The sequence below is a fragment of the Simochromis diagramma genome, unplaced genomic scaffold (genome assembly GCF_900408965.1).
Source record: "Simochromis diagramma unplaced genomic scaffold, fSimDia1.1 OVJJ01000304.1, whole genome shotgun sequence".
Lineage (NCBI taxonomy): Eukaryota > Metazoa > Chordata > Actinopteri > Cichliformes > Cichlidae > Simochromis > Simochromis diagramma.
In genome coordinates, this window is record NW_024387030.1 from 6,158,584 (window position 1) to 6,176,807 (window position 18,224).

The 18,224-nt window shown below is 39.1% G+C and overlaps 1 protein-coding gene across 1 annotated transcript in view; it reads left to right on the top strand.

The window, feature by feature from the left end:
• LOC120740023 (glutamate receptor ionotropic, NMDA 3B-like) overlaps positions 1–18,224 on the top strand; it is an 89,299-nt gene that overhangs the window by 64,628 nt on the left and 6,447 nt on the right. The window contains exons 8-11 of the mRNA XM_040042091.1: positions 1,872–1,987; positions 14,847–14,998; positions 16,214–16,378; positions 17,654–17,721. Of these exons, the coding sequence (XP_039898025.1) occupies positions 1,872–1,987; positions 14,847–14,998; positions 16,214–16,378; positions 17,654–17,721 (501 nt within the window). The remainder of the gene's footprint in view (positions 1–1,871; positions 1,988–14,846; positions 14,999–16,213; positions 16,379–17,653; positions 17,722–18,224) is intronic.

Below are 18,224 nucleotides of genomic sequence, written 5' to 3' on the forward strand. Positions count from 1 at the left end.
CAAAAAGGTCATACAGAGGAATCCAAGAAATAATCATTCTGAATAACCAGTTAATTAGACTATGTTCACACTCGTCATTCATTATATTAGTTATTCACAAATTATGTTGCTTTTGTATATTTACTTTTTTATTTATTTTACATGTCCTTCACTCCTCCACATCTAGCAAATCTGTTATTTCCGTACCAGCTGGCTTTCCTTAAGCAGTTGAGGATGAACCCACTTTGGTTTCTGGCAGCCTAAACTGTTTTGCCTTCAGCGGTCTTCTGGATTTAGCTTCTCCATCAGATTACCAGCAATCGAGGATGAGAGTGGCAATACTTTTAGTATTCGCATTTAGTTTTTGTGGCATCTCATCGCTCATAGTTTTGCTGTTGAATAAAGAAAAGGGCTTATGACAGAAAGATTAAATGTTTGGGCACAAGATTCTGTTTTGAGGCAGGTTTTTACATTTTACTTTATCATTTTATTTTATGTAAAATCCGATCGTTTTACCACGTTAGACCCCTTAAACTTCACATCAAAAACACTAGACTGGATTCACAGGGTACAAAAATAGTAAAATAATAATAATAATAATAATAATTTTATCCTGCCCATGTACTGTACCAAGCACAACCACAATGACGCACACACTTCTCAGACACAATGCCTACTCCAGAGAGCACCAGCAGAGCTACTGAGATGGTGCATGTGCTGACTTTGTGATTCAAGTGGGAAGATAGAAAGCGCTTGTTCAGAGAAAGAGGATGAGAACAGAAAAGATGAAGGCGGCATTTGTTTGCGTGTGAGGCAAAGCAGAAGTCGAAGTCACAGCAGTGCAGAGAACTGGAGTAAGGCTGTAAAATACTGTGTTGGCAGAACTACTGACCCCAATACTGCAGTCAAATCTTAAAGAAGAAAAATCCCAAGCCTTCTCCTGGAGAGGCACGATACACATGCAGGTGCACACAAACATATAAGCTCAGAGGAAATTGTGCGCACGTGTGCACATACACAAGCTTAGAGCTTACAGTTGTACCTGCACACTCTCATGCCTATATATTTATAGGCATGCTCAAATACGCACACACACAACTCTTATTCCAAGGCCATGCATCGGGTAGCTTCCAACTTCTTTAGTCCCAAAAGAACTCTCTATCCTCACTTTTCTCCCTGTGCATAGTATTTGACAGGTCTAGACAGAGAAAAACAGACTTTCCTTCTTCCCAGCACTGCAAAGACTTTGTAAAGTCAGCGTCAGTGTTTAGTGGTAAATGTCCTGAATAACAACAAGTTTCAGGTAATTTGATCAGTCTTGTCTATTTTTCCATTGGACTGACTGTATTTGTACACGTCTTCTTTATGCCTTTCAAATCTGAGTTTATTTGTTCATTATTATCACTTTGAAAGTCTCTGCATCGAACGTATATACATATCTGTGTGTAGGTCTATCATTCAGACCCTGTCTGTTGAGCCTTATTTCCTGGAACTAATCCTCTGCCAACCATGGTCAGCAGCACAGGCTGCACACAGAGGAACAGTCTATAATTAAGGGTCAATCAGGGTCAATTGGATCGATATTGCCAGAGTAGGAGAGTCTTCAGCAGTGTGTATAATGCCTTATCAGTCCGCGACAGAGGATGTTGGTTTAGGTAATGATGTATGTGTTTACATAGTGTATTAGAATGCAGTTAATCTTATCCCCTGTATAAATGACACAGTGGCATAACAGCCCTAAATCCAAGGTTCCTGAGCAGGTCTGGAGATTTAGGAATAGTGTGGAAACAGAATCTGATTTGTAAAACCGAAGATTAATCGTCTTCAATTAATGTTACTCTCTCACTTCTTGTGATGTGTGTGTGTGCGTGTGTGTGTTGTTGGTGGTGAAGGACAGATCCTCCTGCCCTGGATGCATTCATCATGGATAAAGCCCTGTTGGACTATGAGGTCTCTATCGATGCAGACTGCAAACTACTTACTGTGGGAAAGCCATTTGCTATTGAAGGTACAGACACTAGCACACACGCACACACTTGTTTTTATCACTTGTGAGGGCCCGTGGTTGTTGTTTGAAGCCAGTTTTTTTTAAAAACAACTTGAAAGGCGTTGAAAAGCACTCATGCATACACATGCACACCCCAAAACTCTATAAAACAGTAACATTTATTCATGTAGTCACACACTTAGAGGTCCACTGAAACAATAATTCAGGTCAGGACTTTAACTCAGGGTTGGGGGATATATTAAAATTTTCTACTGACCTTTGCTAGTCTAGCTCTTTGACTGCTTATAGTATATATCCACAGGATATGTGTGGAAGGCCACACATGAGGTGTGGGCCACATGATCCTGCTCTCCAGAGTCAGTGCTGTGAGGATAGAGTCCTAGCTAATGCATGCATTTTTAAAGGCTCATTCCTCCTTGCTATGCTATCACTGGTCAAGTTGACTGTTCAAGGCAGGTCAAAGTGAATTTAAGGCAATGGGAGACCCATATAGATATAGATATATACAGATTCATTTCAAATGCTGTAGTCAGTCATGTAGTAGCTAAGGAAACAACATGACTGACAGAATAACACGGTGATTCACTGTGTGAACTTATAACGCTCCAGGGTAAAAGTATTCAACCATCTATTATTAACAAGACTGCCCAGTCAGAACACTTTGGACTTTGATGTTTAGACATTCCAAGAACATTTAAAAAACATGTAAAAAAAATCCACTGCCAATCAGAAAATAGCTAATGACCCCCACAGGGGGATATCAGATTCAAGTTCTTGCACACTGCTCCATGAATATGTGGGCTTACGCATGCTTATATCTGAGTCTGGCACTGATGTGTGTGCGTGATTCTTTTCTTGGTACACTTTATTTTTCTGCCCCAAAAACCATAATATTTTCAGAGACGTGCACGGAAAACATGTGCAGCTAAATTTGAATTTTTTTCCTTCTTTCCGGCATTTTCCTTCTGCACGTGTCACTGAGGTACTGTTGGAAAAGAAGAAATATAACAATAATAGAAGCTTTTAAATATTGTAAATAAGATTTATGTATGCAAAGAAATATATAATATATCTGTTTACAAGGTAAACAGCATTGCCCCTATTTGCAAAAAAGTCTAAAGGGCTTATATCACTCTTTTCTGGAGGGTTTAATACAAGACAAATTACACTTTGTGCTGTAGCCATTGATCATTTATATCAACAATAACTCATGTTTTTTGGCCAAGTAACTGATTACTTTACGTGATTATTATGGCCCCATATACTGGAAAAAGTTGCAACATAAGAAGTTGCATTACTGTAGCAGTAGTAGGAGTTGCAGTGATGTGCACACACACATATACGCACACACAGGAGTAAATTATAACACTTTTAGAAATAAACGCTGCTGACGACCTGCCGAAAGAAATTATGTCCCAGCGCCAATAAATCTCAGGTTCTGCCGTTCGCCGAGATAAATAAAGCATTCTAGCTATTATAGCAAGTTTTACAGTATTCTAGTCACATGCCGTCTGCACATATACACATTCTGAAGGTGACTTTGAAGTGAAATTTCTGCTAGCGCAACACATTTATTGGATATATCAAACATTTAACCTCTAACCCATTGTAGCTTAGTCACCAGGAGGTTTTTCTTTACTAGGATAGAATTGGCGCTGGGAGCTCACGCATGACCACATATGTTTATTTATGTCCACGCATATTACTGTAGGTGTGCGTTTGTGTGCTGGTGCATGCATTTGTGTATTTGATTCATATCAGACTTCTTTTCTCCTCATATCACTGATACAGGCACAAACAGAAACACAGACGATAAATAGAAGCTAGTACGGGTGCCACCTGGGACCAGACACTATCTTTGATACTATTTCTCTGTCAATCAAAGTGTCACCTCAGAAAGACCCCACTCCCACGTTCCCTACTTCCTCTACAGTCCTTGTTCACTGGAGATTATCTAGTGCTTTCTTCATTGCATTGTACAAAATGAGCCCAGGGACAGCGCTGAGCCATTACTCATGAATGTGAAGAAGGGAAAGCAGGTCTCATTGATATGTAGAGCGTGTCAGTTTGATGACTACTTGATTCACCGTCTACACAAATAAGTCATGCAAAGAATCTACACTTGTTCGAGTAGCTATTTTGCAGGAGTGAGGGAGAGTAGGATGGGGCTAAATAAAGAAAGAACAGGAAATGACACCGACAGGAAACATGAGACAAGTAAAACAAATAAGAGGGAGAAAAGAAAAAAAACACGAGACGGAATAAAAGATTTTAAAAAGTAAGTAAGAACAACAAAAGTAAAGAAATCGGGGGCCAGTGAGTGAGGTGGGAGTTGAGCATAAGAAGGAGATAGAGGGCTTTCATTTGCCCACTGCCAGTTTGCTCCTTTCTGCACAGCTAGTGATAAAAGAGGCAGCCAACAGAGTCTCCTAATCAAGACAAACCTTCACCCCAAGCAGATGGAATGAGGGAGGGGAAGAAAGGACACGGAGTGGAAGAATGGAGCAAAGAAAGAGAGGAAGTGTTATTTTGTCTGTATGTGGATGCAAGCGGGATTTATAGAGCAGTTTGTGGTCAGGAGATACAGAGAGACGCTGGAACTGGGACTGTGGAGTCGCTCCAGGCAAGGTGCTCTGCTGAAATCTTCAGGCTGCTTAAGTGGAGGGAGATGCGGGGGTGTCGCCACGCGTCTGTTTTCGCTGAGTGCTGTTGGGAGATGTTTACGACAGCCTAGACACACCCCATTAATAATATTGCCACTGAACACGCAGCCACTAGCTGCCCGCACGCATGTGTGTGTATGGGGTTGGTGTGCATGCGGAGCATGTGTCCCTGCGTGTATAAGTGGTCTGCACAAGCTCAGTCAAGCAGAACAAAGCACGTCTGAAGATCAAAACGAGGATGGCAAAGGATCCTGTTGGCGGGGTGAAAGTATTGTTGGTCGGGCAGCTCACGTCTGACGAGAGTGACGTACAGACACGTTTTTGTGTGTGTAGTTGTGTGTGACGTGTGCGCGTGCGTGCAGAAATATGGCAGAGTCTGAAACAAAATTGAGCATTACTGACTTGATTATGTGATTAGTAGAAATGGGCAACTGTTGTGATTAATTAATAATAATTCAGCCTGATGTCTTATTTTATGTGACAGCAGTTTTTAGATTAAAGATGTCATCTTCTGAAATATTTAGAGGACTAGCTTAACAAGGTTTTTTTTTTTGTTTGGGTTTTTTTTGGAGGGGGTGTTATTGAAGAAGAGATTAATCAAGAAAAATAATCATGAATATATATTTGATCCAACCCTATAACTGTGGATCTTGTTCACACATAGACACAAACCTTAAGAATTTTTTATCCAACCTGAAAAGATTAATATTTGATTGAATCCAGTTTTGCCCTCTTTCAAAAGCTAGAAATCCATGCCTCCTAGCCCCAGTCAATAACAAAAAATATTTTTAAGTTGGAATTCAGTGAAATAAAAACTCGCACACACCATGAGATCAACAGGTATAAATAAGCAGAAGCTTCAGCAAACATCCATTCATCATCTTCCACTTATCAAAAGTTGAGTTGTGGTTGGAGCAGGCTAAGCAGGATATTCCTAATGTCCTTCTCCCCAGCAACACTTTCCATTTCCTCCTGGAGCATTCCTCCCAATCCAGATGAGATATATAATCTATCCTGTGGGTTGTGGGTCTACCCTGGGATCTCATCCCACTTGGATATGTGCAGAAACACTGCAGAGGGAGGCACCCAGGAGGCATCCTAACCAGATGCCTAAACGGCTTCAACTGGCTCCTTTTAACACAGAGGAGCAGCAGTTCTACTTCAAGCTCCCCAGCCTATCTTTGAACTCATACACCCTTCAGAGGAAACTCATTACCCAGATCTCATGACCATCAGTGAGGTCTGAAATCTAGATGGACTGGTAAATTGAAAGCTTCACCTCTTAGCTCAGCCTTCTCTTTACTACAACAGTCCCAAAACAACCACAAAGATGCTGGATTAATCCGCTGGTCCACCTCACATTCCACCTTCCCATCACTCATGAATAAGATCCCAGGATAGTTGAACTCCCCTTTCTGCTTCTCTCACCAGAACCCATTTTCCAGCAGAGAAACATGACCTCAGACTTTGAAAACCAGCAATATTTAAAGTGTCTGAAAACCTGTTTTCTCAGGCAGCTATTTAAAATCGAGTTAAATACAGAAATAGCTGAAGTTCGAAATGTGCTGGTTGTTTCTTTTAAAAATTGCCCCTGCTGCTTTTACCTGCACATCTCTTACCAATTTGAAGAAACAAAATTACAGATTAAAGCTGAAAGTGAAAGTGTCACTTGAAGGTCACATACCCATGCACCAAACAGGATTTTTCTCATATTTTAAGAGGTTGGTGGGATAACACATGGTATTTATGTTGCCTAGGAGATGCTGCTGAAACTAAATTGATGCAACCACTCTCACAGAAGCACCTGAGTTTGTAACTGCCTAACTCATGCAGGGTTACACAAGGTTATACATTTATTTAGAGAGTCCACATTTCACGTTTTGCTTGGAGAGTAGGGCGTATTTAAAACTTTTTTATTAAATTACTGTATCTCCAAAAAACTGAAGTAAAAGTACATTAAAAAAACATGAAATAGGGAGCATGCTCTTTGATGTTTAATGTAACACAAGTCAAATTTACAGCAAATCCATTTGTTTTTTCTTCAGTGAAATTTTAGGTTGCGTTCTTAGACTTTATATAAATGATGGCTGTAGGCACCATGACATTGGCTATTGTTTGGAAGCTTCAACTTTAGCACCTTGGTCACAGTTTTTCTCTATTTTACTCATTTGGATCATCTATTACTTCACCTTGATATATATTTTATAATATTCCTCCAACTGTACTTTAAATTTCCTTCTTAGTAGCTTTCACACAATTGGAAAAACTACACCTACAAAGTAGCAAGAAAACCCACCTGTGCACAAAAAAATATGTGCTTTACTTTTCAAACAGTAACCAATGTAAGAGTAAAACACCTGCAAATAGTCAAACCTCAATAACAGCAATGAATGTAGGCAATGAGCCATGAAAGTGACTTAATACAACCCATACTTACTAATAAGCTGGTGTGCTTAGGGGAACACGAACCCAATATTAAATTCACTTTTTACAAAAAATGTAACTGTAAAGTTTGAACAGATCATCTGTGTTTTTGAAATAAGCTGAGCTTTTTACAAACCCAGTGCTTTTAAGTAAAACTCGACGGGCACCGGTGTGTCTTTGTGTGTGTGGGGGGATTTGAGTGACAGTGAAAATGCGAACGTCTGGGGGAAAGAATCAAAACAAATGACAAGTGACTGCCCACTTGCATTTCAGTATTTGACTGAGTGCTCTAAAGAATTGTGGATGGAGATATGCTGATGACAGAAAAATGCTCTCTGTCTGCTTGAAAGAAAAAAAAAAAGCATGAGGAGCGAGACATACAGAGACAAAGCAGTGGACTCGGGAGAGGAGCCGAGAGATAAAGAGAAGAATGAACTGAAGCAGAAATTGAACGAAAGCGAAGGGATGACAGAGATAAAGAGTGGACTAACAGAGGATGAGACCAGCGGCAATGGTGGGAGAGAAAAGACATTGGATGGGGAAAGAGAAAGGATGAGGGGGGAAGAGAAGACGAAAGGAAGAAGAATGAGAAAGGAAGGGTCGGTAAAGGAAGGAAAGAGCAAAGGGATGGAGGCTTTGGCAGTCTTTGTCATGTAGGAAGCAGAGTGTGACAGCTACGTGAACCTTCGCTATTCTCTGTTTCTGTCCACAACCCCCATCGGGCTCATACACCTTGACAGCCCCATAACACACATACACACACATAAACACACTGACAAACAGCTGCCAAGTCTGAGCCAGCCACACACACACAGAGACACACACAAAACCCCTGTTGGTATGACTGTGTCTGTGAGTGCAGTACAGATGAAATGAAACAAACAATCCCTGGAGGTTTGGTATAGCAATAAATTTTAAAGAGGGTCTTTTCTTTTGAGTCAAAGCTGAGGAACACATTTCTTTCACTTTTCACCTGTAGAAATAGTGGTCGTAATGCAAAACAGATCCCTCTTGAGTAAGTTGTGAAGGGCAGAGAGGCAATCCTCTCCAGCTATTAAACAACACTTGAATGTGCTGCTATAGAAATTAAAGCAATAAACACTGGTGGAAGATTGTACTTAAATCTGTGACTTAATTAAAAATATTAGAGTTATATAATTTTATTGCCGTAACTACTCTGTATTTTATTGCTTTGTCTGCTCTCATTATTCCAACTGCTGCTGCTGGTGTTTTAAGCAAAAGGGGAAACTTCTAAGGCATTACCAAACAATTGATGATGATGAAGAAGAAACAATTTCTATAAATAAAAAACAGATTAATATTTAATGCACTACAATAATGATTTGCATTACTGGCTGCATAATTAGATAGACCTTTTAAGCTATCAGTTTCACATCTGTGACATTTAACTCTAGTTGAACTGTACTGTACACCCCTTGGTTTGTCTAAAAAAACAAAGCCGCGAGGATGTGTAAAAGAATGAATATAACTACAATCATGCAGTCATTAAAAATTGTACAAACACAACAAATCACATTAAACCTCAGGAAGTAGTAAGAGGGTAATAAAAAACAGAATAATTTGTGTTTATGCAAAAAAAAAAAACACATTTAATGGAGTAGCTTACAACCAGTTAAAGGTGCAGTTAGTAATTTTTATTTAGGTTATTTAATAGGAAAAAAGATATTATGCTGACAAATATACTTAGATTAGTGTGTAATTACATCTCCCAACAAACTGATGCTGTCTCAAGTGTGTACATGTGCGTGTGCATGTACATGTCTATGCATAGGAATAGTAGTGGTAGAATAGTTATGTTAAGCTATATAGTTTATGTCTTGGATATTTCCACAACCATATCCATAATCACATACTGTGTATGCTACCGTTGTATATAGTGTATTATCTTACTTATTTTTATTTGTTTGTATTTTATTTGTATTTTTTGTATTTTCCTTCTGATATCTGTACCTGAGCTGAGCTAACGCAAAAATTTTCCAGGCGTGGGATCAATAAAGTCTTATCTTATCTTATCTTATCTTATCTTATCTTATCAAATAAACACATATAGTAGGAGCAGGCACGGGTTTGTGGAAGCCACCATTTTCCTCATTAAATTTAAACGCAGCAGCCAAAAAGGACATGTCCCTTCCAACTAATCGTATTTGATGGAATAAGTCTTTTTTTTTTACTTAATGTGGCTAGAGACCACCCTTATAAATAGTACACCAAAGGCAAAGAAGAGCAGATTAGACATGCAATCATTTCTGGACAGATGACAAGAGCTGGCTATACAACAACAGCTGGTTTTAAGCTAGCATTATGCCAGCTAATATTAGGTTTGAGTGTCCAAAAAGTCCGCTAACAGTAGCTACGAGCAGCAAGAACAGCAGTCTTACTGACAGAAAAGTTCAGCATATCCTCAGTTCACCTCAGTATCCTTGTCATCGGTCAGAATGAGCATCTCTGACTCATATTGGACTCGTACTGGACTCCTGTCACAAGGTTTTTTGTTTTGTTTTTTTTTTGTTGTTGTTGTTTTTTTGTTTGTTTTTTTACAGTTTCCAACAGAGTAAATAAAGGTGGATGCTTCTCATCCGGCATTGGCAGCTGAGGTAAACAGAGGATAGACAGCCTGCACAGTCAAGGAACAAATCTAGGGTTGATCCAGATTCGGTCCAGACAGCAGTACAAATACACTGGCTAGTCTCAGCCCAGCTCTTATGCCATACAGTCTGTGCACAATCTAAGTTTGTCCTAATGGGAGCCACCATAGCTGGGATAATGCACTCGAATTGGGCAAGGTAAGAAAACAGAACTCAGTTAACACCAATCTGCAATCTATTGACATCTAGTGGTGAAATTTTTACACACAGTAACTTTAATTAGATAATTAAGATGATTTGGCATAAAAAGAAAAACAGAGGATATTACTTTCTATTCTATCTAGGACATGACTATTGAAACGGTGCATGGGAAAATACTTGACAAAATAGGATTTTGGCATCTGTGGTAAATAGTATTTAAAAATTCAGAGAATCCAGAAATAAGGCTGAAAGGGATAAGGCTGAAACTAGTAATGAATGGCCGTGATCTTCGAACTCTGAGGCAGCACTGCATTTAAAACAGGCACCATTCTGAAGTGGAAATCACTGGGTGATGAATGACCACTGAGCAGATGGATTCAAATGGCAGAGGCAGACTGTGGTGCAGACCAACCATTCGGTGAGTCATTCACCCCAAACAATTTACAATTCATAGACATGAAAACATGGTGTGGCTGAGGATCACCTTTGGACTCCACCAGCATCAGCGTACATGAATGTTGGTACTGTCAAATTTAAAATTAGCTTTTTGTTTTATAAAATAAAATGAACAAAATGAATTTCTTTTGTTTCAATGTTTGAAACAATATTTGAAACTAAATTAACTAAAAATAAGGTGCAAATTATTTGCAAATGATTGCATCTATTGTTTTCATATTCTACAGAACATTTCAACTTTGTTTTGGCAGCATTCTGGAACATAACAATGACTGCATCAGTATATAGCATGTAATGGGCTAAAGATTTGTACTATACAAAGGTCTCAGACTACCCCTCAATTCTTATGATTTTGCTAGGGAAAAAAGAAATGGTGATGAAGTGTGCAAAAATAAGTGGAAACATAGTATATCAGTATATAAGGCAGAAACAGAGTTGGCGCAATTCTTATGAGCTTGGATGTCAGTATTTGGTATGACCACCTTTCTTCTTCAACACAGCGTGAACTCTCTCAGGCCAGCTTGTCATATCTTTAGGTAGTCCTCAGGAATAGTTCCCCAGGCTTCTTGAAGGACATTCACGCTCTTCTTTGGATGTCAGCTGCCGTTTGTTTTTATTCTCTGTCAAGATGATCCCACGCTGCTTTAATACTGTTGAGGGCTGGGCTCTAAGGAGGCCAGTCTATGACTGATAGTGTTCCATTATGTGTTTTTCTAGCCAGGTATGCTTTTACTGCAATGACAGTGAGATCATTGACATGCTGAAAAAATTAAGCCGTTGCCAGTCAAGTTCTTGTCAGATGCTAGTGCATGATGGATCAAAATCTGACTGAACTTTTTTTTGTTCATAATTCCATCAGTTTTGACAAGATCTCCACTGGCCAGAGCTGTGGAAAAGTCCTTGGAATTGAGGGTGTTATGCACAGTCATGCGTGTGTGTGCATGAGCACAGCTGGGGGTGAAGTGTACTAGAAACCTCATAGTATCTTCCAACTATAAGGTATCTTAAGACACAGCAGTCAAAACCTTTATGTATCTATTTTTTGCATTTGGCATGATGCATCCCCAGCACCCCTACTTCCCACAGCCTTGCCACTGGCTGAAATTTTACCCCAAATCATAACCGAAGCTGCTCCATGTTTTACCTCTTTCCTGACCTCCTGCAATCATATTGACAATGATCTAAACCAGAGATTTCAAATTTCTTTTTTCCCTGTTTCCATTTCTTAAGAATGTCTTCTTCACAGCCTCCCTTCCACTGAGACCATTTCTGGAGAGGCTTTTACAGACAGTACATGGATCAACTGATTAACCAGATGCATCAGTCAGTTCTTTACTGGAATGTTTCCTATTTCTTGAGGAAATGACTTTCAGATAGTATTCATGTGTTGTAGTTACCCCCTTTTTTGTCCTCCACTTGTCCAATTTCCTTTTATGCTTGAATGATTTGTAAGTCAGTGTTAAGTGGCTTAACAATCAAACAAAATTCATCTGAAAATGTCCAGATACAAGGGTTGGAGTGAAAATGAGTCAAAGAAAACCTGAAGAAATGTTCTACACCAGTTTAAAAATATATATTCTGGCTCCTTGCTAGCAAAATATAAAGACATGAAGGATGACTTAAGAGTCTTCCACAGAAGTGTATGAAAAAACATTCTAAAACTATACCTGATCTTGACATTTTGTATTTATTTATTTATTTAATCAGATAAAAAAAAAAAAGACATACTTTTATTTATTCTGTATTTTTTTCACTTCAAGATGTTTTTTCTTCACCATCCATGATGTGAAAGTGAAAAGTACTTATTAATACTGTCAAGAAAGTGATGCGATAACTACCTCCGACAGAAAGCTACACTTACATAATTAGAAAGGAACACTATCATCAGAGCTACCCGCTGTGGCGACCCCTCGTGAATAAGGGAGCAGCTAAGGTAGCTTTCTTTCTTTTTTAGTGTCACCAGAAGAACGGGATTCATAAAAGGGCTATAATATCAGTATGGTATCAATTTCCTGTGCACATGGAGTGGAACCAACCTTTGTTTGGCCTTTCAACAAAATAAGGTCTTGTATCTGTAACTGGAGGGTGTGAATGTGAAGTGAGCCCAGAGTGGATGATCAGCATCAGGCTTTGAAAAGTGTTTTGCAGCTAGTAGCTCTGGTGAGGCTTGGTGAGAGGAAGGTGTTTTATTTTTTACAGAATCTGTAAGTCTAGTTCCAGATTAGAAAGATTGTGCTCACTTTAAAGTATATTTCAAACAGGATATGCAAATGGAGTAAAACCTATAAAAACCTCTAAAGTAATATGCTATAGTGTTATAAATCTTATTTCTACAGTGGGGCACAATGTAGTGAAATTTAAGGGAGAAAAGGCTAAAGCAGAAATGAAATGGAAAAAAGACACCATTAACATTCATTTAGAGGGGCAAGAGAAGGGAGTTTGATGCACAAGTGAAGAATAATAACACAAGAAGTTAACTTTGACATTTTCACATCTACTACATTTACTCCTCACAGCAGAACCAGAAGTCCAAGATGTTGTGTTGGACCAAGACCTCATAAAGAGAATTTCATTTACATAAAAGTAATTTACAAGACAATAATTCATCACCACAGTCTGAGCACTGCCATGTGACTGTAACCAAAGGGAATCTCACCGACATAAGAAACAGTCAGGTAAAATATGTATATTTGCATACTTTCCACTGAAGGAACTCTAAAGGGTGGAGTCAGATTTGATCCCACTCCATTCCTTAAGCTGGGATCAGACTACTTGATATCAGCCTTAAAATGGCCTGACTCACAGAGAATGGGGTGGAGTTGGAGCATTTGGAATGGAAATGAGTATCAGATGTGACATATACAATTTGTCTAGAATGCCTTATAAGGTCTCAAGAGGCAGACCTAACTATTTTCATTATCATAAATAGAATTAAAAATCCAAAGAATCATACATGTTTCTAAAACTGACTTTCCAAACAGCTGCAAACTCCATTCTGAGTTATGTTGGAGAGAAGCATATTTTCTCTCCAGCAACGTAGCTTTCGACTTACAAGACTGATGAAGACTGTGTAAGCAAGTAAAGTAGACTGTGGAGATATAATCTTAAATTTCTTTCCTTTCCACTCTCATGTTGTAAGGGTTTGTCACCAGAACCACTTTGTTACATAGAAAAATCTCATACCATATCACACAGGTATATTTATTTCATAGGTATATTTATTTCAGCAGCAAAGAAGGGGACAGAACACGTGCATTCATCCTCCTGATAAAAACATGAAAAGAAAGAAACACCACACCATTACTCTGTGAAGAAGCCTCTAATAAGGCTGGGTATTTGTTAAATCCACCAAAATATGATTATGAATTATGAGTTAATACAGCTCCGCCAGATGGGAAAAGGAGGAAGAGTTCCAACATGAGGATGTTTTTTCTTTCTCAAAATGTCTGAAAACCAAGTTCTAAGGCACTGCTGAGAGTTTAGAAAGGTTGTTCCCAGTTTACTAACTACTCTCAGAATAAGAAGAAAATGATTTTATCTTAAATCAGCCTCGATTCTCACTCCATAAGCTCATCACTGATGCGTTTGACATGTTTTGAAATCACAGGAAGTTTTGAACATATGCGGAAATCTTTCTGAAACACATCTAAGTTACTGAGATAAAATCATTAATCATCTATGCGCATTTAAGCAGGTTTCTTCCCCAAACTCAAGACACAGAAGCAGACTGATATCAGACAGAGCTGCCAGCTTGTTACACTCTGACCCTGAAGTCTGAAACCAAACAAACATAAAAGAGTAGAAAAGACTAAATCGTGTCTCAGCGGGGATGATATTAAATTAGAACATTTAAGAATAATTATTTGAAACCCTGATGGTTGGCAGCTCTTTCTGCATCTAAAACAAGCACTAGTAGGGAAAATTAATTGAATGGGAACTTTAAAAAGGAAAGACTAATGAAGAACGACTGCTACATTTTCCTGAAGGTCACACGGGTCATGAAAGACCACTTGGTTGTGTGTCTTGATCACCTATTGCTATACCTCTGGGAATAACATCTAATCCTATCTATGCTTTAGATCTGATTAGAGTTTGTAGTTATAAACTTCTTGGGCAATATCGAAAGAAGCTTCAAACAACGCAATACTTGAAGTTGATCCACTGTGTGTTCTGTAATACAACCTCCAACAGCTTTAGCTGGGGGGGGTTTCCACTTTTATACAGAGCTGTTGTCCAGGTGAATCTTGGGACACTGTATTTGCACTCTATAGGTGGAAATACTTTGCCAGAAAACATAGTTTATTTATGATTCAATCTGAAGACTGTAAACCGTAAATCTTCTTTTTCCAGAGGCCATCTGCCCTTTGGCAAAGTGCAACTGTCTGACTTTGGTTTTATTGCAAAAAAAAAACACCGAGTTAGACACTATCTTCCTGAGGCATGACTGTAGCTCTCAGGTTGGTTACCTTTAGCACACGTATTTACATCTGTGTCTGTGTCCTCTTTCAGGCTATGGTATTGGCCTTCCCCAGGGTTCTCCTCTAACCCGTAATGTGTCAGAGTTCGTCAGTCGCTACAAGTCTGACGGTTTCATGGACATGCTACACGACAAATGGTATAAGGTTGTACCCTGCGGAAAGAGAGTCTTTGCAGTCACTGAGGTAAGTCATCCGTGGGAGTGTGTGTTCATGAATTGTGTACGTGTGTTGTGTGTTAAGCAAAGCCTTCTGCTGCTGTACTTCTATAAATGAGTCTCCCTTTGGGACACAGACTGGATTGCCTGCCAGCTAGGCACACATACACTGACAGACACTTTCACACACACACACACACAAACAAAGACATACAATCACATAAACTCGGGCCTATTTACTGACCTTAACCAGAGTTACAGGCACGCACTGTCTGAGTGTCGATTCTTATTTGTATCGTGTGGGTGCTACAGTACTCTGAGTTCTTGCCCTCCCTTTTACTTGCACTCCTTTTAAAGGACTGGAAATCTCTAGACAGAGCAAAATGTCCGTATCTACATCTCTTGTTTGCGAATAGAGAAGCTATTCAACTCCCTTTGGCCATCTCTTTTAAATCCCACTTCAAAGTTAAACCATAATATAGCAACAAATGCAATTATGCAGTCATAGGTTTCTCCAGTGAAACGAAAACCTTAACTTCACCCTGCATCGGAAAGCTATTACTGTTCATCCCATTTGAAGCGCAGAGAGCTGGCTACTTTCTAACAATGTAGGCGTTGGTGTGAACCTGCCCTCTGGATTAGGAGCAAAAGGAGGTCAGTGTTGTCACTGATGAATTTGTGGTGTCAGCATGGGGCTAATTGCCATCGGAGACAGTGCAGAAATGAGTCGGGTGGAGGAAACATGATTAGAGAGCATTGCTCTTGTCCCTGCCTCTTCCACTTCCTCCAGGCCGATGAATGCCTCATACGAGATAGACATTATGTCAGGGTGGGTTTAGGCAAATCAAATAGGGAAAAGCTGCTCTTCAATTAACCATCGTCTCTTTTTACCATCTCTGTACTAACTGCTGTTTCTTCCTATTACTCTCTTTTATGCCTCCCCCGTTTTCTCTGCTGCCGCGCTGCTCTACACCCTTTTCTTTCCAAAAATGTCTTTTACGCTGTTGTCCTCTTCTCTTGACTAATATTCTTATGGGCTTACACGGCCAAACTAGATACACAACAGCAGAATATCAAGTGCTCGTTTACAAAAAGTGGCCTAAATGGTAATTATGTAAATATAAATCATCAATCTCTGTATTTTCCTCTCTGTCGGCTTAAGTCTTCAGTAATCTGTGTCACTCCCCCAACTTCTCCCTCACTCTCTCTCTTTCATGCTCTCTTTCTGTCACCGCCCCCTCAGACTCTACAGATGGGAATCCAGCATTTCTCAGGCCTGTTCGTGTTGTTATGCATGGGGGTAGGTGGAGCCTTGCTGACCTTGGCAGGTGAACACACTTTCTATCACCTGGTCATCCCTCGCCTCCGGCGTAGCCACACACTTCAGTACTGGCTGCACACCAGCCAGGTGAGTAAACATAAGGCCACACCATCTTTCATGCTAGCAAGACATGCCATGCACTTGAGCACAAAGAGTTATGCTCAGACATTTAAAACTCACATGATCTCTCGTGCACACCAAAGACACGCATAGGAGCACAGTCAAAGGCTATATGCATGTGTGCTCATATGTATATTGCTGTTGGTGAGACATCCTTACCCCCTGGAGCTCACACTTTTCTTGCAGATAACCAACGCCCTCTACTGGTTACAAATTAAAAAGTCAACAATTAGACTAAATGTTCCTAAAGCTGCATTGTCTGTGATAGCAGACATATTCAATTAAACATGTCTTTCCATTAAGTTAATTACATTAATTAATACAAATTAGGTTCTTGAATAGTCAATTTGTAAGTAAAAAGTTAATAAATCTTACCACTGGCAGTGTTTTATTAATTGATTTATAAAGACACATTATGCATTCGTGCCTTTGTTTGTTTAGCCTTTTCTCAGACAGATGAAGAGACAGATCGTTATATGAAGCTATTTATACAGATTTCATCTGCAAAATAATTTTAAATATTCGTTATTTTACATAAAATTCAAATATGTTATATTTTCTTCACAAAGTCAGTGTATAAATGTGAATTGCAGAAAGTTTCTGACAGCAAACGTGTGTTTATGACAACATCCACCAAAGAAACAACAAATTGAATATTTAAAGGTCATATTTTGTTTTTTTTATGAGGCTCTGGCCATTACCAAATGAGGTGCCAGTGGCAACATTTTTTGAGTGAATAATGGAACTAGCAGTGTAAATATCAAGACTGCTCATATTGCTCATATTCGTTTGCTACATCTCTCTAAAAGGGCAACCACTCGCGGGCAGCCTCTAGCATTCATCACAAAAGAAGCTCCGCTATGAGGCGTTGGCATCTGTGTCAGACCCTCAATATTATTCTTATCTTTAGAATAAGCCTCATTTCCCGCAGGAAATATTAAAGCATAGTCACACTTTAAAGTTGTTTTTTTGATCATGCTAACCTAAGCATTTTGATACTTAAATGAAAAAGGCCTCAAGCAACTGACGCGTTAACTTTAAGCAGAAAGGAACCGTCTCTCACTGAATTGCAATTATTAGAGTAAATTATTCAAAAGTGCACTATAGCAGGAACGGCTGTCACAGATGTTCTCTGCAGCTGGATAGAATAATAACCCTTGCAAATTCATCTCTCCTGATTTATTTCAAATCTGATGGCGTCTTAACAGATTCCATGTTACTAATCATCTTCTCTGCTTGCAGAAAATTCACAGAGCCCTGCACACCACATATGAGGATGTTGGAAAGGAAATGGCCGGCCTTGATCAAAAGTAATGAATTCACTAAGTGATTAATGCACCACTATGTTGTCTATTTTCTTCTGTTTGTGTGTTTAACAGATGTCACTTTGTTGTTGGAAGCGCAAAAACTGATTATTTTACTTCATAAAAATAAAAAAAGAGAGCGTGACTTTTTGTTTTTGGGAGGCAAATGTTTATTTGTTTTCTTGCTTTAAGTTGGATAATAACAATAATATGAAGCAGCAAGCTAAAAATAAAGCCATAAAGACTGGAAATGGACAGACTCTGTCCAAATGCAATAAAATCTACTTACCAGCACCTCTCAGCAAAGCTCAGTAATTAAAGCCGTTATATCTTGTTTAATCTGAGCTTGGCAGCTGCTGACAATTTCATATGTACAGTCTAGAGTCTTATCAATCTCATCATCTAACCCTCTGCTAGAAAATGAATAAGCATATTTTGCCCAAACGTCAAACAATTTTTTTCTTAAATAATCATATTAGAAGCAGGTTAGACCCTTCGTGCTACTGTGG